The 26814-nt window shown below is 33.3% G+C and overlaps 3 protein-coding genes across 3 annotated transcripts in view; 2 read left to right on the forward strand and 1 right to left on the reverse strand.

Annotated features, from left to right (window-relative positions):
- LOC137924042 (Fanconi anemia group J protein homolog) overlaps nt 1-2856 on the forward strand; it is a 92649-nt gene extending 89793 nt beyond the window's left edge. Inside the window, exons 17-19 of the mRNA XM_068767350.1 lie at nt 12-136; nt 770-896; nt 2681-2856. Coding sequence (XP_068623451.1) covers nt 12-136; nt 770-896; nt 2681-2782 — 354 coding nt within the window. The 3' untranslated portion in view covers nt 2783-2856. The remainder of the gene's footprint in view (nt 1-11; nt 137-769; nt 897-2680) is intronic.
- A 431-nt stretch (nt 2857-3287) lies between these two features.
- On the reverse strand, nt 3288-10768 carry LOC137924128 (zinc finger protein 845-like). Its single transcript, XM_068767464.1, has 11 exons — nt 10608-10768; nt 10256-10526; nt 9836-9998; nt 9672-9748; nt 9141-9271; nt 8884-9032; nt 7815-8797; nt 6892-7055; nt 6382-6491; nt 4309-4413; nt 3288-3408 (listed from the first exon to the last, which is right to left on the reverse strand). Exons 1-11 carry the CDS (start codon nt 10638-10640, stop codon nt 3393-3395), a joined length of 2202 nt encoding a protein of 733 aa, XP_068623565.1. The 5' UTR covers nt 10641-10768; the 3' UTR covers nt 3288-3392.
- Nucleotides 10769-17304: 6536 nt separating this feature from the next.
- LOC137924387 (phospholipase A2-like) lies at nt 17305-23026 on the forward strand. Its single transcript, XM_068767781.1, has 4 exons — nt 17305-17422; nt 20581-20740; nt 21442-21594; nt 22942-23026. Exons 1-4 carry the CDS (start codon nt 17305-17307, stop codon nt 23024-23026), a joined length of 516 nt encoding a protein of 171 aa, XP_068623882.1.
- Nucleotides 23027-26814: the final 3788 nt, after the last annotated feature.

A 26814-nucleotide genomic window follows, 5' to 3' on the forward strand; every position in this document is an offset into this window, starting at 1 on the left:
AAACTTCTCAGGTGGGCGTGCCTTACCCGAACACCTACGACATGAACGTGAAAGAGAAGATGAAATACAACGACCGATACGCGACCGAACGCGGGTTGCTACCAGGAAAAGACTGGCTCCTCGTACAGGCCTACAGGTAATAATCACATAACAACGCAAAACAAAGTTTTCATTATTAACAAATATCCGTTAGGTGCTACCGAAGATGTTGTACCGCGCCGACGAGGGTGCCACAAGCTCTTAAGTGAAATAAAAATTAGATCATAACTACTAAAATTAATAAAGGGTCGGGTAAGACCAAGGGGATGTAAAAATATTTAAGAATATATAAAAAAGTACTAAAGATGAATATTAAAAAATTTGTTGTAGAATATAATAAAATGTAAGATACAAAAGTCAAAACACAAAACTAGTAAACAATATACTGTGATATTTTCGGAATGGAGAAGAAAGGTAAAAGAAATAAAAAGCATGAAAGATACTGTGAAGGAAGAAAGAAGACAAATGTTAATAAAAAATATATCTGAAAATTCTAATACACGTAATTGTAACGTTCTCTGTCTCGCACCAAACAGGGGGAACTTTAAAAAAGGGCGCCACTGCTGCAGGTATTGACGACGAACTGTTAAAACAGAGCCGCCGATACTCCTATAAAATACTCTTCCTTTGTAACAAAAATTTATTTTCTTTTACGCTTTATTATTAACACTAGATAAAATACATGCAAATATAGTAGATAATAAGTTAGAGTTTGGGTTCGTTTGGACAGGGCTTTAAACCAAGCGGTGGGGCGCTGCGTGCGGCACCGCGGCGACTGGGGCGGCGTGCTGCTGGTGGACTCGCGCTTCTCCAACCCACACTACACCAAGCACCTCTCCAAGTGGGTCCGCAACTACGTGAGTATTCTTTAATATACAGGTCGGGTCTCTACACACGAACGCCTACTTGTATCAGATATTTGAAATTGCTGGTGTCTTTGCGCGAAGCGGTTTGCGACATAATCCAACGACCTAAACATGGTAATCTGTCCAGCTTTCGAATTTCGGTTGGGCGTAAAAATAAATGAGGGAAACATCGCCTCTATGTTAGAAGATGCCAAAAGTAGGGAATCGTTTCTCAGTTTTTGTAAAGTTAAACATTTTACAAAAATAAACAAGTAAAACAGTGTAATAGAATAATCATAAGACTGTTAATTAAAATGTGAAAAAATGTAAACAAACTTGCAAAATATAAAAATAAGAAGGCGGTGTATAAATGAGAATTAAAACGAAAGAGAAAGATAGAATAAATTGTAGAAAGGAAGAATGGAACGACAGATTATGTAAAGAATGATAGTAGAGAATGAAAGTGAAAAGGACAGTGGAAAAAAATTAACAAGACAAAAAACGACTCTGCCCTTCCCAAAGATAAGAGGACGAGAGGCCCCCAATAGTGGGGGCCATTAAAAATAATCTGTCCAGTTTGTGGGTCGACACTGTACGCGACCTTCCGACTATCACTTCAACTGGCCAATCCGCTGAACTATATTTATTACTTTCGGTAGTAATTTTACTTCGGTAGTAATATCTCTTCATTCTCTTTGCTTGAGAATGAAGAGATATGTCGGCTTTTTCAATACTTCATTGAGCCAACGTGAACTTACCAATAAAGTGCAAGACTCCGTTTCTACGCAGTAATATTTAATGAAAGGTACTATGAAATTCTGATAATGCCTATCATATGTATTTATAGAAGAGCGATGTTTTATTATGTACTAAAAACCACCCAGCACACTTGTATGACGTTATTCGACCATAACACTTATTAGCTTCGGATTAAAGCGATCTTCAATTCATCTTCAGCCATAGAATGTTCACTGCTGGATATAGAAATATGGGATTGAAAATTTTCAATAGGAGCCGTAGGATGTGGCTTGCGCCAAGCGTGTACGTGTGTATACGTGCTACCCTGGGCTTGCTGGTCCGTGGTATTACCTCCAGATCTACCATTACTTGTTATTAAGTATTTTCTAGACTATCAACAGATTTGTTCATTTAACCCGCTTAAGACGCTTCTATGCAAGGAATGCCTCGACATTCACCATCTGTCACCAAGTTATGTATTTGTAAATCATATAGTTTCAGGTATTTAGTATTATTGATAGTTTTTAATGCGGTAGCTTAGTTCGTTTGAATAAATTTCCAGTCTATATTAATTTATTTCCAACCACTTTTAAAATCTCTTTAAAACTTCTTATGTTCAGCACTTCGTGTTGGTAATAAACCATGGCGAATTTGAAATGGTCCTCAGGATATCATATCAGCCTTTGAATAATGTTAATGTTGTAGTCGCTAGCACTTCCCCACAGTTGTGCGCCGTACATACATATTGGTTCCAGAATTGATCTATCTATCAGCAGTTTGTTGTCGATTGACAGTTTGAAGTTGTGTGCCATCATCAACTACGCAAAAAGCGAGATCGCTTTGATTTGATATGATTCTTCCTTATCAACCTTTTGTCCATGGGTATACCAAGGTATCGAACAGTCCGTCTGTGGCAGAATATTGTCACCCATTTTTACAGGAGTACAACATCCTCTCCTCAAAGTAAATGTGAAAAGTACGCATTTAGTTGCTTTGAATTTACTTTTTAATTGTGTAAAAAGTTAAATCCGTCGCTTATGTAAATTTTAATGTTCCAGTTAGGAAACAACCATCACACGTTCCAGAGTCTAGTCCACAGTCCGAACGGCTTGGAGTCCTTCATGCAGAACATGACCATCCAGGATCGTGAGGACAGCTAAATAATGTTTCTGGTATTCTTTGTCTATTATTTGATATTGTGATAATTGTTTGTACTTTGAGATTTTCAAGTTAATATGATTGATGTAATAAAGGAATTTTAATTTTTATCCCATTTTTTAATATATCATTTCGTTTTCTTTGTTACACATCGCACAAAAGTAATTGTTAGAAATTATTCTAAAAAAATTTCACCTTCAACCTCGTGAATCTAAATGCAAAATTATATGATACCTAAAAACATATATTTTAGGTTGCCCACTCATTCATGATTTCATGAGAAAAATAATAAAACAATGAAATCTAAAAACTAATTCTAGAAACACAAATATACATTCTGATTTACGTTTTAATTTTTAATAGAAGATTATTCTTATGTTTGTTATAAAAACAAGTTTTTTATAATATTGTTGTAAACGGTTAACGCCCTACATACAGTGAGATAATTAAATAGAATCCTAGATGAACGCTGAGATGGCGATGGAGAGTCTTAATAAAACATCAAAAGCTGTTATAACATGTTATTATTGTAGGAGAATAAAAAATACAGAGTAATATCACATACAATATACTAGCGTTAGGAAAGCTATGGAATAAAAGTAATAGAAGTGTTCACTGCTTTTTAGCCCTGAAACAAAAAATATATATGAACTTAAATATATAACTTAACTATATTACATAACTCAGGGGTCAAAAAGACGAAATATTGCAAATCGGTGTTAAGAAATTTATTGAACAAACCTCCTACTCTATGAACAATTTTTTTAAGTGAAAAGCTTATGTAGTTCTTCTCAGATCTCAAGTTGGATGCTACCATAATAGTGAATCTCAATCTGATTCTAGTTTGTATTAAGTTGAACTCTCTCTATTCTTATATGTATATGTAAGAAACCGTATACGGTCGGTAAATGATCCTAAGGGTATAATTATATGAATAAAATATATATTGTATGTGATCCTTTGGGCCTATAGTAACAGAAATTTGTAGCACCGCGCTAACAAAGCGCTAGAGGCCGCTAAGACGCAATGCGTTCAGCTGCATTATCTACGGGAGAAAAGAGGGAGATCACCCTCTTGCTCTCTTTGCCTAAACAGGGCTGCGTGCGGGTAGGCTCTGATGTCGGAGACTAATTACTTTTTATTGCTGTGGGTCACAATGTCACTCAGAGAGCAATCGAAGCAAAATCGAATAAGAAGATCCGCAGTAGAACCAAAGTCACCGACGTAAGTCGAAGAATTGCTTGTCGACAGCCGCGGGGGCCGAAATGTTTTCCCATGGCAAGCCCCCCCCCCCCCCCCACACACACACACTATATAGGCAGACGATAGTATCAAGGTCGCTGGAAGTGACTGGATGCGGGCAGCTCAAGCTATTCATTACAACTGCTGATATGAATGATTTGCTCAAAATTTCAAATTTACAAAATCGATGTAAATGTTTTACATCGTACCCTTACCTCAAAGATCTTAAATTAAATAAACAAAGTAATTTTCAATATAAAGCAAAAAAAAAATTCCAACACGTTACCAGTTGGCACAGTCGACGGTCCGTGAGTGACGTTTAAGGTGCGACACGTGGGGGAACGAAGACTCACATATCTCGCATACGTACGGACGCTCGCCGGTGTGGTACCTGCCATTTTATATACAATATGATTGGTTATAGGTATAAAAGCTTTAAAGAGTTGTGTATACCTCCTTTTCTGTCAATAAATGTATGGTAAACCCTATTTAAAATCAATGGTTTCAGAAAAGATAAGGTAAAAATGTAGTAAGAAAAAGCAATTTTAAAATTCTGATTATTACATATCAATATTTGTCAAAGTTAACTATCCATCCCAGCAGACTGCACTTCGCACTTATTATGACATAACATAAAATAAATAAATGTAACATATCAGAGCGATCACTTGATATAGGAATGAAATAGATGAAAACCTTTTTACTAACAAATAAGACAATCACTTGCTACGTACGGCTATAAGCCTGATGGAGAGACTGTAAACGAACTAAAGTAGCCGATGACTCGGCAGATTGGCATGATGGAACGGTAGTAAGAATGGCACATGGCAGAAGAAATGATGTATGCCCCATACTTGCTTAAGGTTCTAGAGTGGAGTCCTTGGACTGGTAAACATAGCGAAAGACATTCACTCATAGTGAGCAGACTACCTCATCTGGAGACACTAGATGCAGGCCAGATCCATTAGAAATCTATGAGGGGAGGCCTTTATCAGTGGACATCCCACAGTTGAAATGAAAATCTTAGGCATGGTCTACTATAGACACGCCCGCCTTAATTAAACATTATTACTAGCACGAGCGCCTAGATCCGAATTTGGTCTTAAACACCTTATCGCACGTGTAGCTGTAAGGTTGGCGCACGGAGTTGTGTAAGTCATGAGTACGACAAAGTCGGTGAGTATTTGAGTATCGATTTCAAAATACTAAAAGTGTAATTATTATACAATTGTGGAGTCGTCTAATTTGTGGAGACGAGCTTCAAAGCTCTATGGTTTTATTAAATTCTACTATTTCATCGTTTTTATATTTTTTATTCATTATTTTACATCTGGACTGGTATTATACTGGTATTACACAGATCGACTAATGTTTATACTTTATACTAGTGTACATTCTGATACAGTGTTTTGCCTTTTCTTCCGTAAGTGTAGGCGGGGGAGGCAGCGCTAGGTTCATTATTCATGCGAGTTTTTTAAGCACGATGTCGCACTGGACAAAAAGACGCGTGTTTACAATCAAAGCATATTTAAAAGCCAATAATTCGGATGCGTTGACAGTTTTAATCTAAATTCAATATTTGACGGTTACGTAATGCTCCAATTCGAAAGACACAGTCAATGATAATGACTAAAGAGAAGTGTTTATCAAAATAATGAAAGTGATGGTAGAAAAGTTTCTGTATTCAAAATCTAAGTGTCTGCTCTTTTATGACAATTCAATATTCCATTTAATATTTAAAATCAACGATTACTGTTATCGATACTCCCATCCCGTAATTAGTTAAATCGTTTCTAGATCATTCAACTTCACTTTTATATATAAAATGTTCTAGCTAAGCCGACGGACAATAAGGGTTCATTGTATTCTATTCTAGACTGTACCTTAAATAGAAAAATCATTGAAATTTATATTAACTGTCTCCCTAGTCAGGCATAGAGTGGTGACCGATATTTTGATAGAAAAAATCCTTTTACCAACAGAATTTCTTAGTAATTTCTATGGCCTTCTTCGAAACGTTACATGATTTGGAATCAGTTATACCGAAGGTAGAGGTGTGGAAATAGATTCATCTTGACGACATAAATAAAAATGTTATATTTCACACATAGTTTTAACAAAAGCATTGAAAAATAGAAATGCGAATTTGATTTTTTAAAAAGTATATCATACAAATGTCTTCTGTTGTATAAATAGGCAACTGCTGGAGCAGAACCCATTCCAACAAAAATATAAATATTAGTCGATCTGTGTTACGATATCCAGATATAAAATACTACAAAACCTTAGTTTAGCTTGACGATTTGTTGTTACTGTAATTATCATATGGATATAATTTATATCGTATTTCTTCACAAACCTTTTATGTACGACGAGATCTGTCTTTTTGTAGAATTTTCGGCCGCAATGTTTTTTGTCGCATACGTATGGAGTCAGACGTTCATGATCACGCTCGATGTGATTTTTCAGCTGTAAAAATAAATAAATAAACATATGGGATGACTGATTATAAAAATGTTTAAATGGGCGAGTATAAAGCTACTTCTTTTTATCTATTCTATTTGTCTTTTTATATCTATTCTATTTATCTTTTTGCCATGTGAACATCAGCGTGATACTTATCCTAGGCACGTTTACCACCTACATATTCTTAAATACAATTTTGGCTTTATTAATCAATCTTCCCTTAACATAAGCTTTAAATTTTTCGTGAACAAATTTATAATTGCATCAGAAATCTTATTATAGAAGCGTATATTATGTAAGCGAAAACCTAGTGTTACAAATTTATTTTTTTATTAGAAGAATAGAGGTCGTTTTTGTTGAAGAAGTAATAGAGACACAGTTCATACAATGAGAGGTGGTATACCATCCATACTGCGCTGTATGTATGTCCACAGATTGTGCAGGGGTGAGCAGGCAGCACGAGGGGCCGGTGGGACCGAGCCACGTGCTTGTTGAGCGTGGAGCGATACCCGAAACGTGCCCCGCAAACTCCGCAGGCATGCCGCCGCAACGACGGCTCGTGGGTGGCTAAAATATAACAAAATTGTCTTTAAACTAACCATATCTCTAATTATTGTGTAACTTTCGATTGTAATTTATATACAGGTAAATTGGTAATAGCATATTCATAAAAATCCTTGAACTGGTTTTTCAAGCTGTTTTCTTCTTCCTAACTGTTCCTAACATGCTGTGGGTATCAGTAAAAACTTTAAATACTTTTGAATTCCGGTTTACTTTATTGAAAAAGGAACAATGTCACATTGAACACTCTTAGATGATGGTATGTAATATATGTAATATATACAAATGAATGGTTCTAGCTCATTTACTATCAATTAATCATCAACATTTCAGCAGTAAAACATTCACAGCTGGAATGGGCCTCCACCATAGTTTTCTAAAAAGACTCGTGATAGGTATCCATCCAGTATCTTTTGAAATAGGCTGTTTGTCCACTTCATGGGTGGATGTACTATGCTGGGCTTGCTAATGTGTGGCTAAGATTCAGCAGCCATCAGTACAGCACACTATGTAGCCAAACCACTGCTACTTCGACTTATGAGTTCAGTGGGCCATTTTAGTTAATATTGTTTGTCTATTGATCTCCTCAATCCTGATTCCATTGCATAGATCAATCTCGAGAGTATCCTCTCCAAATTTTGCCAAAAAAGCCTAAATGCCACTATTATTTAGTAGCACTTATTGCGGCCACTTTTACAAGAGAACTACCATCAGAGCTAAAAAATAACAACAATCAAAAGATCTAAAATTAAGTTATCTTCTCACCGATATGTGACTTGTAATTATCTTTCTTCTTGAAGACTTTATGACATGTCTTGCAAATGAATATCAATCTCTTCTTGCTTTTCTTAACCTTCTGTTCTATTTCCTTATCATTAATAACATTTTCATTCTTTTCACTCAATTTTGCAGTTGGTTTTAAATCACTTATTTCAACAATTACATCAACAACATTTACTACCTTATTAGCATTATCAACAACTGGATTTGCAATACTAGGTACTTCCACTGATTTACTTTTATCTTCAGTTAACTCCACTTCAATGTTCAACATATCTGTCAACTGTTCTGCATCTATTTCGCTATTTAAACTTATAATAAATGTGTCATCATCCTCTGTTGATATGTACTGCACTGTGTTTTCTCCAATCAACTGATTTAAATTTGCAGCTAAATTTGTACTTGCTTCTAAATCAACATCACTTTCAAATATAGTAGCACAGTCGTTGACTAAAGCGGGTGTAGTTAGTTCATTTGGTTTTTCATTAAAAGCTATTTCAGGAACATTCAAAAACTCATCAGGCAAATTATCTGTTTTAACCTGATAGAATGCATTCATAATATCCTGGTCCATGCTCCTTCCACCATCGGTAAAATCAAAAAGTATTTCTCCATTTTTATCATTTGCATTGTAGTCATAGTTTGCATTAGAGTTGAACACTTGACTGTTTTGAAAATTGTCCAAATCTATATCATTGTAAAGTAATTCATCATCCAATGTATGCAGCTGATTCATTTCTTTTAGAAACTCCACTTGCATTTGCATCAAATAATCATCATTGGCATTTGGATCTAAGTTGTATTGGTTATTGAATGTATGCATGTTCTGTTGATTTGGTACGGTTATATAGTCATCCTCTGCTGAGAGAATATCATCCACAATATTATCAACAGTTCTATTTGTGTCTACAGCAACAGGATTAGCTTTCTCTTCTTTACTAGTTTCTTTACTTGAGTTTGTATGCTGCCTGAAATTAAAAATCAAAATATTTAACCACATTTAGATGACATGACATTAAAACATAACCTTATCATGATTAATATATATTCCCACCTGACACAATGCTCCAATAGAGCACTCTTAAACTGAAATGTCATACCACAAACTCTACAATGGTTTTGTCTAACTGATTTATCCACAACCTCATTTTGATTTTTATTGCTCATTGTACAGTTTTGTTTATGCCTCTTCATAGACGCCAACTAAAATAGAAAAATGTGTTTAATTTATCACACTAAGGACTCAAATTTCTTGTTCAAACAGTATTAAAAACAACTGAAACAACAATGCATATAACAAAAATTTTTCACCTGCTTAAATCTATTGCCACAACCAGAGCAACAGAAAGGTTTTTCATTGGAATGTGTTAATAAATGACGCTTAAGGTTTGATTTATCCTTGAACTGCATATCACAGGTGGGACAGGGAAACTTATTTACACCTAAAAATACACTAAATAATTACTTAGTATTACAAATGATATAACTTTCTCATAAATCGTTTTGAATATCAAGTAATTTAAATTAAATATTGGTTCATAAAACTTGTATTTGTTGTGTAGCAATACATCTAGGATAACTATAAAAAAGTATTGCTTTGTAGTTTGTCTAAAGAGACAAACTACAAAGCAACACTTTTGCATACATTGACCAAAAATCGCTTGACAAATCTTTTCTCTCTGATATAGTCAAACCAACCTTTAAAACAAATCCACTAGTGTTGTATCTGATTAATGAAGAAGTCACTAAGCAGTGATAATAATTTTATAATTAAATGTAATAATTCGTTCACAAAACAGGCTTAACTAGCAAAAACAATTATTACATAAATTTGGTTCTTACCACTGTGCAAATATTTATGTTTCTTAAGATCTGATGGTTTGAAAAATGCTTTATCACATTGATCACATTTATGGGGTCTGAAAATAACAAGATAAAGAGTTACTTAATTCACATTAGCCATTATTTACATTAAATTGAAAATGCTCTTTGGTATTAAAACTTACCTATAGTCCAAATGTTTTGCAAATAAATGTTGTTGCAAACGCCACAAGGCTTCAAAGGCCATGGTACACTGCGGACATTTCCAAACCCAAGCCAATGGCTTATGTGTTAATGAATGTTTCATAAGTTGCTGTTTAGTTGAAAACTTTTGATTGGGACATTTATCTAGAAGTATATTATTATTAATTATGTATGATTTATTATAATTATTTGATAATTATGTAACTTGCTAAATGTGTAGTGTTGTATATACCTTATGAATAGAAACCTGGAAGGGAAACTATTTATTTAGTTATTAATAAGCAAGGCCAGCCAGTAGCAGAGGTGGTAGCAATGTATGAAAAGATTTTTTATAATTAGGCACTGATATGTGAGACATGTAAAGTGTACCATAGGCGTATTTAAATATTTAGTATTCTCACCACAAATCCAAAGATTTTCTTTGGAATGAACTCTTAAATGTCCGTAGTATTTTTTTGCATTGTCAAACTTTTTATTGCAAATCTCGCAATGTAATGTTGCTGGACCGTTTAAATCGGGTTCTTCCAAAGGCCCATCAGCCGATAGAAATTGAGCCAGCACGTCATCCGTTCCCAGGAGCCCCCCGTGAGATGGTAACGTTTGAAGAACATCGTAACAGTCTTGGGGTTTACTTTTATTGAACTCTAAATCAGTAGTTTCAACATCTACAAACTGAAATATTCACAAATAAAGACGAGTTTATTTCATTTCATATTCTTAAACAATATAAATAACATTCTAAAAATGTCTCACTGGAAACTTGAAGAATGAAAGATTGGCATCCATCTTCTTAAAGTGATTCTACTAACCACTAAATTATACAGTAAGAGAGTAATTGCAAAAATTCAAATTTCAAACAGATTCATTTTTACAAAAACAATTACTCTTCATGGACATTTTAAAGATCAATTAACAACGACATGATACCATTAATAGTTGACATTGACACATAGTCAACCAACAAACACAACAATAAAGGTTATACAGAATAAACATAACTAATGATATGGAATAGAAAAATTAATATTTCCTGTGTTCGCAACAATTACTCAAATAAGTATAGTTAATAAGATAAATCTGAGTTGTAATAAACAAAGTTCTTGATGTATGAGTATAAGTTGAACTCATAAATTACATTTTATTACTTATACTTTTTTAAGTTCTTATCCAATATTTTTAAAAATTGTAATTAATAATTAAATGAATTATCATACATTTTAAAGACAATGGGAATAAGTAACGAACTAAATATCTTATATTAAAGAACATTTGAATTTTGAACAAACATTACATTGCAACATCTAACCAGAATAAAATATTTTTCTTTAATCAAACGGTCATTAATTTATTACGGCTTCAAAAACGTATATTTATAAGAAAAACTGTCGTTGCATTAGTGATATTATTGTCTAACTCTTACCTAATTAAAATTATTATTGTTCCTGACCTTCGTCACACAAAAATACCCATTGTACAAAATACTATGTTACATATATATTATAGAGAAACAGAATTGAACGTATTTAATTCTGTAACGATATCTAATTTTGAATTTTAGAAAACGCAAAAAAAATTCCCAATGAGAATAATTAATTAGCCTTGTGAAAAGTACTAAATTATTAAAAGAAATACAAGAATTTACTATGCGGGCTGAAACAAGTAATTTTATCTTTAGTATAAAAAAGTAGGTTTATTACACAGTCTTTTCATTAATTCGCAACATAATATTTTTTATAATGGTAAAAGTTATGTAAAAATCTTAATTGTTTGCAGCTATGTACACATCTCTTTAAAATAATCGATTAAGGATATTAAAAATTAGATTAAGTTTATGAAATATTAAAAATTCAATTGTTATAAATGATTGAATATTTAATATCAACCGATATTTATTTAAAGTAATCTATGATCATCATTATTTCAACTTCCCTATAAATTTCCGATTTTCCCAAATAGTACCGATTGGAGGTCTGCATCTAGCACATTTCAATGTTAAATTGTAATTATTAAAAAAAATGTATCTCAGTCTGTATATTAGGACTAAGACAAGTACTAAGCCATACATACAGGTACAGTTTATAGTAATAAGAAAAAGAACGCATTTTAATCGTTGATAAAAGCTATTTACCCGTTGACATGTACATTATAATTGTCAATCATTTTAAAACGGTGTAGGTACTGCTTGCAATACCCAAGCTCACTTAGCAGTTGCGTAAAATGAAAAGATGTTATGAGAAGTTTGTGCAGTTTGTTTATGTCGACGAGTTTCGCATGTACAGCAGTGGCTGCTTTACCAAGGCTCCTAAGATATTTCTAGCTTAGGACTTTTAACAGTAAATAAACTTCTGTGCTTCAAGAGGCAGCTTGGCTCAGAAAATTGCATCAAACATGCCATCCCAACACCCCAATCGATTAATAGCCAGGGTAGTATAGACGCACTCCCCCTGAAGTGATTGGACGAAAGGTTGCCAGGAATTCACCTTTGTATATCTTAGCAGACAATACATCTTTTGCATTAGGATTCGAGAATGTTCGAAAAGATCAAACTTCGTCTATAATTTTATTATCAAAATTATAATAAAATCCCCGGTATAATAGAGTTTATCATGTAATAACTATTTCAAAAGTTAAAAGAGATTATCTGTCTTCACTGAAATGAAAAATGTATACACCTGTGGGAGTAATACCATTAAATGGTACCCAAAGTAGCGCAGCGTACGCGTGGTTCGATGAGGCAACGGCTGTCAACGTGGTATCCTGTTGCACTTTGGGCTTTACTTTACTTCCATCGTCTATAAAGAGACGATTGTTCTCTCTTCGCTTAACGTGTGTCGTCGTTTGAAAGTCGCGGTTGAACATTGTATGAGCTACAAGTGTCGCTGCTACAAACTCTTGTTAGAATTATTCTAAGTATATACTTTAGAAATTAAATGTAAAGGTAAGCCTTCGTTACATTTATAACAAAACCGCTCGCTGTGTGTTATCAGCAGGCATATTGCACTTTGTAACTATTGGTGGCCCGCTGTTATACATAAATTAACCGTTAGAACTTTTTAAGTAAAAATAAAATTACCATGAACTAAAAAACAAAACAACGCAATGATAATATTGTAAGAAAAGGCGTTTTTAAAATTCGAATTATTATATTTTAATATTAATTATTGCTATAACTTTATACTGCCAGAAGTTACTGGCCATCGTTGTATACAGGTTGATTGAACTACTTTAAAAGTGTAAAAGCTTTTAAACTTTTTCCAGATAAATGACCCCTTCAATTCTATTTTGTAATTAAAATATAATAATTACATTCGTAGGTCCACTAAATGGACCGACTACATACGAGGGTGAATCAAAAAGTTCTTAGAAGTGCATATATATGAAACCTTTTTGGATCAAGTTCGATATTCAAATTAAAGAGTGTCTATCACACTATATTTATGCAGACTGTCACTTGTTTTTGTCAGTTCGTTCGCATGTAATAAATTTTAATGTGCAACGAGTTGCTAAAAAGTCAAAATTATGGATAAAAGTGAGTTACGTGCGGTGATAAAATATCTCAGTTTGAAAAAAATGTCTACGAAGGAAATTTTTTTGGACATTCAGCAGACATTAGGGGGTGATGCTGTACCCTATTCTACGGTTGCGTACTGGGTGGCTGAACTTAAAAGAGGTAGATCAAGCTGTAAAGATGACCCGCGTTCTGGGCGGTCTTCAACCTCCGTTACAGAAGAAAATGTCAAAAAGGTTGAGAATCTGGTTTTGGAAGACAGAAGAATGACTATAAAACATATAGCTGAGACCCTAAAGATATCTTTTGGTAGCGTTCAATCCATTTTAATTGATTCACTGGGGTTCAAAAAAGTGTCTGCAAGATGGGTGCCACGAATGTTAACCGACGAAAACAAAAAGCGACGTTTGGAAATTTCCAAACGTAATCTCGAAATGTTCCAGCGTGATTCGGATAATTTTTGCCGTCGTCTTGTCACCATGGATGAAACGTGGGTCCACCATTTTGATCCTGAAACTAAAAGACAAAGCATGTCTTGGAAACGACCATCCTCTCCATCCATTAAGAAATTTCGAGTTGCTCCTACCGCTGACAAAGTTATGGCCTCTGTGTTCTGGGATAGTGAAGGAATCCTTTTTATTGATTACATGCCAAAAGGCCAGACGATTACTGGACCCTATTATGCAAATTTAATCCCGAAAGTGCGTGAAGCGATTAAAGAAAAACGTCGTGGAAAACTGTCGTTGGGCGTGTTGTTCCTTCAAGATAACGCTCCTGCTCATCGATCGGAAGTTGCGCTCAACGCAATTCGCTGTGCTGGCTTCAATCTCCTTGACCACCCACCATATTCTCCGGACTTAGCCCCAAGTGATTTTCACTTATTTCCAAAATTAAAAGAGGAAATTCGTGGAACAAAATTTCACGATAATGACGCGGTTATAGCTGCCGTAGAGGACTTTTTCGAGAGTCAAGAAAATAATTTTTTTTCACAAGGAATAAGGAAGTTAGAAACGCGTTATTCTAAATGTATTGCATTGGAGGGAGATTATGTAGAAAAATAAAATATTATTATTTAAATCTTTGCATTTTTTAATATTGATTCCAAGAATTTTTTGATTCACCCTCGTATTTAAGATCACAGGAAGTTGCTGGATGCGGGTAGACTTGCAAAGGACGTCTATCGATTGTAATAAGAAGAAATTACCTTCAAAGTTGTGGCTTAATACGTCTATAAACATATACTTTGATAAACACGTAATTAAATATAACAGTAAAAATTAAAGCTTTGCAACCGTTAATGTTATCAATAACTGCTGAGGTCAAATATGGCATAAAAAGTTAATAAAAAAATCACGGCCGAGACAAATGGCAGATTCCGCTTAGTTTTCTTTTTATGTACTTGAATAATTTGTAAAGGTTAATGCCATACGATAAATAAATGTATCTGTCTACAAGTATTTAAATATGCATAGGATTAACGTATGGTAAAATTTAGTCGAGAATTCCAAAAAGATGTGCAAATGCGACGGCGATGAAGTATAATTGATAAACGCACTAACTATTATGCATACTATTACCTCGCAGAGCCAAGTTACAGAACCTAGTTCAGCTGTTATGTCTATTGCTTGCAAAACTTTCTAAAGTATTTATAGCATATATGTTAAGATCTAGTCTTTTATACGCTTGTTTACATTTGTCTTAGTAATTTAATCAATAACAATTCTGTTTCTAAATCTTTTCTTTCTCTAATATTCATGATAAGATGTTATTTATACTTCTACTGTTTCTATACTCTGGTTGTCTGTAATGTGATTGTACTTTTTTGTTTATTATTATAAAACTATTTATATGTTTGTGTCTAACGATTACAATAAAGAATATTAAATTAAATTATTTATTTAGACCCACAACAGTTGTAAACTTTATAATATTCCCAGTCTTAAACCTTTTCTCTGAAGGTACAGGTTGTAATTAGTTTCATAATGTTACGATGGTGTATAATATTTCTCAAAGAGTTTTTCTTCACTGTTTATGAACGGCAAGTTGTGGCAGAGGATATATAATTAACCCAATTAGCCTGTCTCCCAAATCTACAACCATAAGTATTAATCCAAAGTCCCTAACCACTATAAATTAGACAAGCAACGCCATTGGTGTCATAATCTTCATTTTCAATAATACCGGTAGGAAGTGAGATGCATCCAGCGCTTTTCGACGACCTTGATGAGGTCATCTGTCCACCTTGTAGGTGGAGGTTCTACGTTGCGCTTGCCGATAAGTATACAAATTTGTAATTAAATCACTTTTTTCTACTTGTTTTTATTTGCTTTTTGTATTGGTATCAACAAAAAAACAAAAAGGCCATATGGCGTCTACCAAGCAAAAAATACGAAAAGTATAAAAAGGACTTTTTTTTACCTTTATTATGGCTACATTGTTTATAATTTACATAGTCAAAACATGCAAAGTTTTTCTTCACACAGCGACTACCGCGGTGCACTTCATCTCTTATCATATTCAGGTGTGCCCATTCTAACGGCGATAAATAAATATTAAATAATAATTTTGGCGTTTTGTGCAGCAGGTCAATAAATAAATAACAAAAAGATAAAATCCGAATATATAAATAATAAAAAAATAAAAAATATTTGCATGGCCATTTAACTTAAAATGTATGTGATTTTAATATTAAAAATAAATTAACCTAGAAACACAAATGCTTATATATTTCTTTATAAGTGAAATAACTCGTTAAATACATCAGTCATTATTATCATATCACCAACGATCGCCACAATGACCGGTTTTACACTACCTACATCCACGGACTTCCCTCGACCTTGAGTATTTACAGTCCACCTAGGGGGGGGGTACCTCCACGGGCCTATTGACGCAGTGTTGACCTACCAATATCGCATCTACCAGCTCATGGACAGGCAATGTCAGAATAATCTCGGTGAAGATACATAAATATCTGTGTATATGTATTAGTAAAATCAGATTTAAAACTTATTAAAAAGTTTTGCTATAAATGTCAAATAAAATAACGAATTTATTTTTGGAATTTTTTTACAGGAAAGTTTTGTGCCCAACTGATTTATATAGGTAAATTGGTGTAAATTAAGGCCACCTTAAAATTAATTATAAGGTGTAAATTATTTACATTTTAATGATATAAATTTTCAAATATGATATTTTCCCTACGCAAAATGAGCGCAGTGCCGCTTGGTTGCGGAAACCAGCCCGCAGAGAAAAGACAAGACAAGATAGCTATATTTAAAAATGTAAAAGTGCTAATTCCCTTAACGGTTTCTATTAAAGCTGCACAAATGGTTAATCTGATTTAAAATTTATACAACACGACTAAGGAATTAAAACGAAAGGCATTAAAACATAGGCTTAACACGTTTTGCCCATTCAAATAAACTTTCTTCAAATCGAACGTTTTCATGCATTATGTATTATTAGAAAAGTGTGGTCTCTTGGAATAGTGGGAAAGGTTAATTTAAAACTGACAATGGTAACCTAATGATGCTTATATTACGAAATTCATGAGATTTATCTAAACACTCAACCGCGTTTTTTTTTTTTTGACTTGTTAGGTTTTTGCACATTTAGATTCAATTATTAAATTCAAACTATGTTAATGGATCAACGTACAAGTTGATATTAGAATCCGATAACTATTTTATTATTTAACCTAATAGCAAATGTAATTAAGGTTAATGTTTGTAATTGTTTTATTATTTTATATAAAATATCTATTCCGCTCCGCCGACACATACACCATACCTCAAACCAAGGATTAAACGTATTATATAAAATGAAACTTCCATCATTAGGTTTCATTTAGACGAAACCTTTGTCGGTGTTTGTTAGAAGATGGGCATCCGTTTATTTATATCTCTCATAATTAGCATTCTTATTTATCCGTATTGTCACATGTTTAGTGATAAAGAACTTTCGGAATTGTTACGCAAAATACCTAACGTTAAGGATATTGAAAAGGAAATAGATCCAGCTGATATGACTAAATTAAGATTCACCTTAACATTTCCAGGTCAGTACAAAGTAAAAGTATTTTTATAGTATAAAGTAACATGACATCATGTTATAATATCGTAATAGATACGCGTTCGAAACATTAAATTATGTGTGGCAGCGCTTTGCTATAAGCAACGTTAAATTGTTGCGCCTGTGTAAAATTGCTTGGTCGAAAAATTGTTGTTGCGAATACCTTACTAGGCAGAAATTTCGACTTTTTAGGGTTTTGTATTGACATTCATGCCTGCACAAGGTACCCTACCCTTCTAAGGGAGGATAGGCCGATATGTCGTTCCAAGAACCGTCCTTGGTGATTATCCTTTATGTTCTGGACACTCCATTCGAAATGGACTAACAGAAGGTGATGTTTAAAATAGATCTCCATGCTATAGATGGTTCATGTTCACGTTGATACATCGTCTACCTACGGTTATGGCTTTTCATGCTGGTGACCAGCCTAGCATTGCTAACACAGCTCTAGGAAAAAAAAAGGAACGAGATCGAATCCGTCGCTATGGCAGTCAAGCCAGGCATCATCATCAGATGCAGGACTTACTCTACTGCTGAACATAGGTTAAGCAGTGGAAGGCCTAGGCTATGCCAATCGATTAGCATTATGACCAGTTGAACGCACCCTACGACCAGCGTCTTCCGTCGGGCCTTATGTGTATTCTATCAACTGCCACTTCAATTTGCTAATCCGCTGCACTTTATTGGATACTTTAATTTGTCTACGGATCTCCTAATTCCTAATTCGATCTATATCAGGACGTCTTTATGTTAATTTATTTATATAAAAAAAAAACTTTTTTTTTCCACCAAACATCAAACAATATGCTTTCAAGATATATTTATATATTTTTTATATTATGAAGTATCTAGAATACTAAACAGCGCAACTATGTATATGTAATGCAGGAACTAAAAATTTCCGCAAAATTTGTTAAACGCAGTACTTTGTACGCTATCTCTTTGCTTTCCCTCGCATTGCTCTATTGTATTCGCTGTTAGTTGGAGAAGCCTGGGAACATTTTCTCTTGTCTGTATAAACTTATATCATAATTCGAATCTAGAAACATTTTATATTCTTAATTCTTATTATAGTAAATAATGAAATATATTTTTCAATTTTACAAGAATTAAGTTTTAATAAAAGATCGGTGATTTGAATATTTACTGTTTATGCTATACTATAAATAATAACATATATACATCTTCGTTTTTTTAACTTTGTCATGGAAAAATATACATATGTTTAGCATATTAATAATTAGACTTTCTGGATTTCGACTTGCTGGATTTTGCCTTCTTAAATCCACCAAAATATTCCTATAGTTAAGACGATTATTTAAGTTTATATAAGAAACTAATTTGTTTATCTTGGCCCGTCCAAGAAAGATTTTTGATTATTCCGTCTTGTTACTAATTATTGTTAATAACTGGAAAACTGCTAAGGTTCGTGTCTAAAAATTTAAAAAACATCACGTGTCAAACAACATTAAGGGTCAGGGGTACTAAAGTCGTTATCAAGGGACAATGCAGCCTATACGAATATACATTGATTTTAATGCCCCAAATAGAAAGTCACATAATCTCAATGTTTTTCAGTTCATATGTTCACATAGTCGTAGCAAAAATATAGACCGTCTGTATTTTCTATTTCATAATCATTCTATTCATTGTTTTTAAATGTTGCCTGCTAAATTTTTTTACTTACATAATTTTTTTAGCATTTTATAAATGTTCAAGTGTATTGTGCATTCTATAACTGGCGTGTATGATATATATTTATTTTTTAATTTTATATAGTTGTTTTTCCATTTCTTTAAGTGGTATATTACGTTATGCGCAGACTTGATAAACGGTGTTGAAATTTCAAATATCAAATAAAGATAATTAAACCTATTATTATCTAAATAGATAATTAATTGAATAATGCTAATGAATAATTAAATAGGTTTTTTATCTACCATACAATATAACCAATTTTAATTTGTTCCTAAAACTAAAAAAACTCTTAACAGGTTTATAAGACACCAATAGGCAAGTGGTAAATAAAATGCCAACCCGCAAGATAATAATATAAGGCGCTCTGTCCCAATCTGGTAAAATAAAAGTATGTAGCGGCTCGAACCGAGGCTCCCTCGGGCTTCGCTACTTTAAAAGAGATCTTAGGCTAGATGCCCTCTTGGTGCCGACTATGTTACTTAACTGTGATAAATATACTTAAAAGAGAATTCATAAACAAAAATCTGTGATAAGCTGGAATAAAAAAGATCAAACTGCAGTGATGAGGATGGACGAATGGAATAGTATAGAAGAGAAACATAGGTAGAATTGTAGAGTGAAAGAACAGAAAGATAGATAATGTGATGCATGGAAGAAGAATATGGTAAAAAAAAATGAAATGTAAAAAAAAATAATAAAAAATAGAGTCCCAGTTCCCACACAAATAGAGGTGGAAAGAGAAGTTCCCGATAGCGGGACCACAGAAGAAAACAAAAGATGCCCTCTTGCCTCTGTCACTTCAAACTCGCAAAATCACCAAATGCCAATTGGGCAGCAGTAAAAGTCCATTCCAAAAAATAGTAAATATCCTACAAAAGGAATTACAATGGGTCTTGCATACTTTTTATGGGTGGCAGAAATGTTTTCTGACACACTCGTATACAGAGTAAATTTACTGTATCAAGTTCACTAAATTTAAAAAAAACGATAACAATGCGTTCTCTCATTAAAATTATTGCTAAATATCATTTCCAAAAGGATCGGCTGCGGCTTCCGACATCCTTAACAAGGTCGTCAGTAGTCGCCACTTCAGAAGTTCATGGCCAAAGTGGCTATCTCTTCTACTTGCTACGTAGACTGCCTACTACCACTTCAACTTGCCAATCCTCTAGGCTTTTGTTCATCTACAGTACTTGATTCGTTCCTAAAGGGAAATCCCCAGCACAACTCTCAACAAGTTTCAGTGACGTATGTGGTCGTTGAATGTACACCTCCGTAGACCTCCATCCTTGTGAAATAGCCGAGTTGAATTTGTCGATTTATCTCTTTCCTTCTCTTTTCTTCTTCCCGTTTTCTGTCAATCGACAAAACAATCACGCAAAAAACCACTAACTATTTTTTTCTGATTAGAATTAAGAAAACTATATTTACTACTATTATGTCAAGGTACAAAGTGGTGTGGCCCGGGAAACGTAGCGGATGACTATGACGATCTTGGATCGAAAAATGGGACTGACTTTTGCTGCAGACAACATGACTCCTGCCCAGACGTCATCTTAGCTGGAGAGTCAAGATATAACTTGACAAACGAGTCATTCTTCACTCGGTAAGATCTAAGTTTGAGTTATTTGAAAAATACACAGTTTTGGACATCTTCTCGGATGAGGCCGTATGTACGACCTCTATAGCCTCATTTACCCGATGCCATTATTATCATCATCATCATGATAACCGATAGATGCCCACTGGCAAAGTCTTCCCGCAAAGATTGCTACGATTACCGGTCTTACGCATCCTTGGCGACCTTGGCTATATCGACGGTCCGACAATGAAGAGGTCAATTTATTTCTAGTTTCTATCAAAATAAGCTCTTCTAGCATTCTTCTCATGACGTACCAAGGTAATCACTAAGATACAAATTATCCAAAGCGCGTTATAAAACAAATTGATAAATATACTAAGTTCATTATATTCCCCTTTTTTGGTAGCTTAGTGATCATAGGTCGCGGGTTCAATTCACGATCATTTCAGTAAATTGCCGAAGATTTATTTTGTGGCCACGTTCACAATATCAACTTTAGTATTATTTAAAAACACATATTGTGATAGAACATATACAGGTTTTGGTCTAATAAACTTCTTACAATTATTACATAACAATTAAGATACATTACACAGGAGTGTATTGTAATACTGTACATAAATCTTACTAATTTACTAACCTTACGTATTTCGCTATTTTAATCTATATGTATTTCTATTACGACTATGTACTATTGCTATGTGAAAATAATAGTTAATTTTCAGGTTACACTGTTCATGCGATGAGACATTTCGCGAATGCCTACGTGAAGTTAATACCGGAACGTCACTTAAAATCGGTATCACTTATTTTAACGCTTTGGTTACAAAATGTTACAAGAAAGAGTACCCTATCACAGGATGTAAACAACGGGGAGGGTAAGTTATCAGATAACAAAAAAAGGTTTTACAACGTGGACTTTGTTTTTAAATTGAAATCGACGAAACAACTCTTACTAATTTTAAATATTACAAGTGATATATTTAAAGAAAATTAACCTGTTACTTGAGTAGTGGTAGCCCAGTGTTAGAGGACTGGCTAGCGATCGATGGTTACGGGTTTAATTCCCTAGATATAGTCTTACATATATTTGACATTTTGTACTTTCATTATACAGAACTATGACTTCACATATAGCAAGTTTCCGGAGGATCGGCAACTGCGTCCTCCACATACCATAATACTACACTGCTATCACCAACCCGCCTGCAAAGCGTGGCAAATATAGTATATCTCCCATAGATATCTTTGGGGGACGCCTAAGCCTTGCACAGGGCGTCTGTAGACCGAAAGGAGGACTCGGCGCAACCTTCTTATATTCTTAATATGACTTGTATATTTAATCTTTTCTCTAGTCTGGTTAAGGAACGCGGAAGCCGTTGAATAGCGTCCAATTCTGCATCAAAGCAATCATGTCATACAATTATTACTACATTATTTGAATACAACAAAATACTAAATAACTGACCCGTTTAAATGATATATATAGATATATAGATTGTAATAAGCATATTAAACCTAAGGAGACATGTCGTCAGTCTCAAGGTAAACTTATAAAACCAAGCTGTACCCCGCACTCTTCGTCATTTCAGCAGCCCATTTTTCTAACTTCCATTCATCATTCATACATCCCATCATACAGACGTCCATAGCGAGGCATGGGGAGACTTATGACAAATACATCTATGGGAGGAAACACCATAATCGCTACGCTTGGTAGGCGGGTTGGCGATCGCAGTGTAGTATTATGTAACGCAGAGTACGCTACTCGCTGCTCATTCTCTCTAAACTTGTTTGTGGGCAGTGGCAATCATAGATAAGATTGTATCCCGGGGTTCAAACCCGCGACCTACAATCGCAAGTCTCAGTCCTCTGCCGCTCGACTGTTGCCCGCTTTATATTGCGTAATATATAGATGGAATAATAGTTATATCTATATTATCTTGCTACCTAATAATTTGTCACGAATATATACTGGCCAAGTTATAGAGATGTTTTTTGGAAATATATATATTTTTATGAACGCCTTCTTAATTCCATTGCAAATGGTATTTAAAATTCGTACGTAAAAATTTTTAGTTTATCTCTTTTCGGCAAACGAGTATTCTTACCAAATTTTTAATCTCAAAACAATAAGTCATTACATGGGTGAAATTTTCTTATACATATACAGATAACTTTTACATAAAAAGGTAACGAAATAATGTATTGTTTTTTTTTAACAGGTGGCTGGGAAGTAAATGCGTCGAGTACACTTACGACACAAACGGCGACATGCGATACCAATGGTTCGACGTACCTAATTACTAAACTAGGAAATTTAAATTCATATTAAATTATTTTAAGTATTATTAATGTTAAAATCTACGTATAGTACGAAATCCGTGTGTAAATAATGTCACCGGAAATGAAAATAGCAGTATTTCGATTAGAAGGAAAAGGCTAGTGTAAAAACGTAGACATTTACATATAATTTATAACGAATCATTTTAAATAAGATAACATATTAATTATTACTCCTCTATACTCTAGTTTAACCTCAATACTAAATTAAAGCTTAAAAAACAAAGTAAAAGACTGAATATATTACCATGCAGTATTGATTATACTTTTTTTGTTTACTTCCAAACACGCGTTATATTTAAAATATGTCATATAAAATAGACACCGAATAAATTTTAATATTTAATTGGATGTAGTTCTACTTACAAATAGATAAGTGATTATATTACATATATCTTTTTTTGTTCCATTTATGTGGCGAAACCCAGGAAAGTATGCCAAATTACCTATGCGCGTGTCAACTGTCAATGTGACATTGACAGGAAAAATTATATCTCCGGCTTCTCATTGCTAACGTTACGTCTTGTTTACTATAAAAGAAATCATTTATCTTAACTTAACACTTGAAGTTAAATCTACCGCCTAGCTTATTAGTAATTTAAAAAAAAAAACCTGCAAAAGGTAATTCGTTGAGATACGATTAATTCGTACATTTCCTTAATTTTTATCTAGTACGTTTATTTATAAAACATATAGTTTTAAGTTACTACGATAAATTAATTTTGATTTTTGAATCTTATATTTATTATAATGAAGCATAAGAGAATAATGTGGTACTTTACTTTAATATATATAAATAATTATAAGAATGAATCTATAAAAATAGAAATATAAGTTATTATTTATGAACAATGTCGAATTGGAGGTCATAACGACCGATTCTTTTTTATATATATATTCTTTCTTCATACAAATTTACGTGATGTATGTTACATACACTGCCCAATAGAATAGGAGGCTTTCCAAATATACGAGTATAAATACTTCATTTTGTGCAGTTCTATATTAATACACTAGAAAAGATGATTTACATCATTGGTCCAAAACTATAGCCTTTTGTAATAAATTCTTCCGAAAAATAGCACAAAACAAATAAACATAGTTTTACATGTGGCGACAACAATATGTATCAACATTGTCTGCACTTAGGTTAAAAGGGACGCATTATTCTAAACGAGGCCTATCGATTAAGAGACTTGAATCATAACATCATCTGGTACAGTATCATAGAATACGTCTTCTCTCGAAATTTAAACGAAGATATATTTTACAATAAATCGCCGGCCAGGACAGGGCGCTGAGTGCGTTTAACCTAAACCTCTTTTAAGGAAGCTAGAGGGCATTCTGCGAAGGCTCGACCTGGGCCGCTAAGTGCTACAATTTTATAGGATTGGAAAAAGATTTTTTAACTGTGCGGTAAACACAATAGATTCAGCGAGTGACGAAAAACTACGCAATCATGATGAACGAGCTGCCAGTAAAATCTTTCAAATAAAAAAAAATTACAAAACAGGACAAAAAATGCAAGAAATAAAGAAGCGGCATTTGTATCATTTATTTACCCCAGCATACTCCATTGGTACATTTTCAAAGGTTTTATTAATTAAAGATAGTGTTCGTATTCATTAAGTAGAAGTAATATACATCTTCTCACATTATGCACACATAAATGCTGGATTAATATACAGTATTATTATATTAATATTATTTCGTATAAATAACCATACACGGTACATGTGATAAAAGATATGGATACAGTTTTATAACAATGTATAAACAAGTAAACAACTTTAAACGGTGTTTAAGATAACACTAGAATTATATAATTTATTAATGTTAGAAAAAACTTGGATCGATGTTGATACGCGGATATGTGGCGAAGAGCGTCGCTTCTGAAACAGCCGGCTCACACAATATACACGGCCCATGCTTCGATATACGCGCTTACATGTATAATGGGCTAAACTGCAGGCTAAATATATTAACTTTATGAGCGTACTCATATAACTAGTAATCGCAAGCTAACTTTGAAATTTATATGTGAAAAATTTGAAATTTCCAACGTCGATGTCCCGTTGAATTGAAGCGATATAGGACTTATATTATCCCTTGTAGGAAGTGAGCATCTTAATATAGCTTACAGTCCAAGCGACCTTACAGACCAATATTTACAAAAACAATCGGACTCGGAAACTTATTATTAACAACCAATTTTTTACACAAAAAAAAATAAAAGAAAATTTGTCTAGATACATATCCAGATCTTAAAACTTTAACATTATACTTTTCCGATTCAGTATTTGTTACAATTTAAAAAAGGATATTACTAATCAATTACGATAAATGCGTCTGAAATTTTAGGAATTTCCTGATTTTGCAGTTGCAAATGTTTGTAAAGAAGCTATTTAATTTCATTTTACGCCCATAAAGTTCATCAAAAAAAATTATTAATTAAAACTTTATTTTTCTTTATCGGAATCACTTATTTCATGTCTCATTAATTTGACTTTTTATTAACGTCTTCAGAAGTTTCGCAAATCAATATGTTATATTTTCAAACACGACATTTTATTCAAAGGCTGAATTAACAAAAGTATTTATTAACAACAATCTCAATTGCTATTATGTATAATACAATTATTATCAGTGACAAGAATAAAGTGATTCATTCCCTTAGTTTGTAATAATATCGATAAACATTCGATTTTTATCACATTTTTGATATAGAGAGAATATAAATACAAAGAGTGAAAGACAAGTTTTTTGAAGAAGCTGGCCAACAACGTAGAACAGAATTCTAAATTTAAAAGAGAAAAAAGAAAAATATTTAAAATTCGTAATATTTAAGAAACTTATTACATTCTAAAATATTTATAAAAAACCACCCGTTGAATTTACTTAGTGGATAAGTTGTTATATAGACATAACTTAAGGGCAAGTAAATTTCATGCAAGCAGTCTTTTTGAGGCTCACTTCGGCCCTTAGCGTAAATGCTTTCACTTTGTTAATATTACAGTGTATGTATACATATTTTTTAAATACATTATGTCTGAATAATTAATAGTTATTTTGAAAAATGTAAAAGAAACAAGTGACTTTGAATATAATAATAAATTTTTCATCGCGATTGATAATGGTAATGAAGTGTATGCTTTGTCTAGAGCAAAATGTACACGAGTATGCATTTCCCGGTCGAGCGTCGACTGCCTTCCCGCAGTGATGCTTTATTTTCCTGAGCGTAGTACAATTGTGCGGTATTGAGGTCGGGGAGCTCTCGGCCATAAAATTCACGCTTTCAAACCGTTCGCCCGCATTTAGCTCAACAACAACAGTACCATTATGACTAAGGTTTATGAAAACTATTCAATTAACTCTATTATAACCGTTTAAATACTCAAAAACTTCAGATTTCAAACCGCTTACTATACTTCTGCTTTTCAATTCGCATTTTCTTAATGTCGAAAAGCTTTACCTTTTAATATTGAATGTAATATTCTAACCTATATTGTGTATATGAACTTAACGCGCTGTTGTACACTCAGCTTAATTAAAAGTTATTATTTATTTGTAATTAAGAGATAAACTTTCTTTATTTTATTATAAAATATTAAGAGCTTTAATGCATTCGTCAATTTTAAAAGTGCAGCTGTTGTAATTGTATATATCCCCCATACCTTTTAGTTTGACAATTATTATTTTAATGCAAAAAAGCCCTTAAATATGAAATGAATTCAACAAAAACATTTTACTAATGA

This window comes from Battus philenor, unplaced genomic scaffold (assembly GCF_028537555.1).
Source record: "Battus philenor isolate CCGP_79_NKW_IND1 unplaced genomic scaffold, ilBatPhil1.0.hap1 SCAF_23, whole genome shotgun sequence".
Taxonomy (NCBI): Eukaryota; Metazoa; Arthropoda; class Insecta; order Lepidoptera; family Papilionidae; genus Battus; species Battus philenor.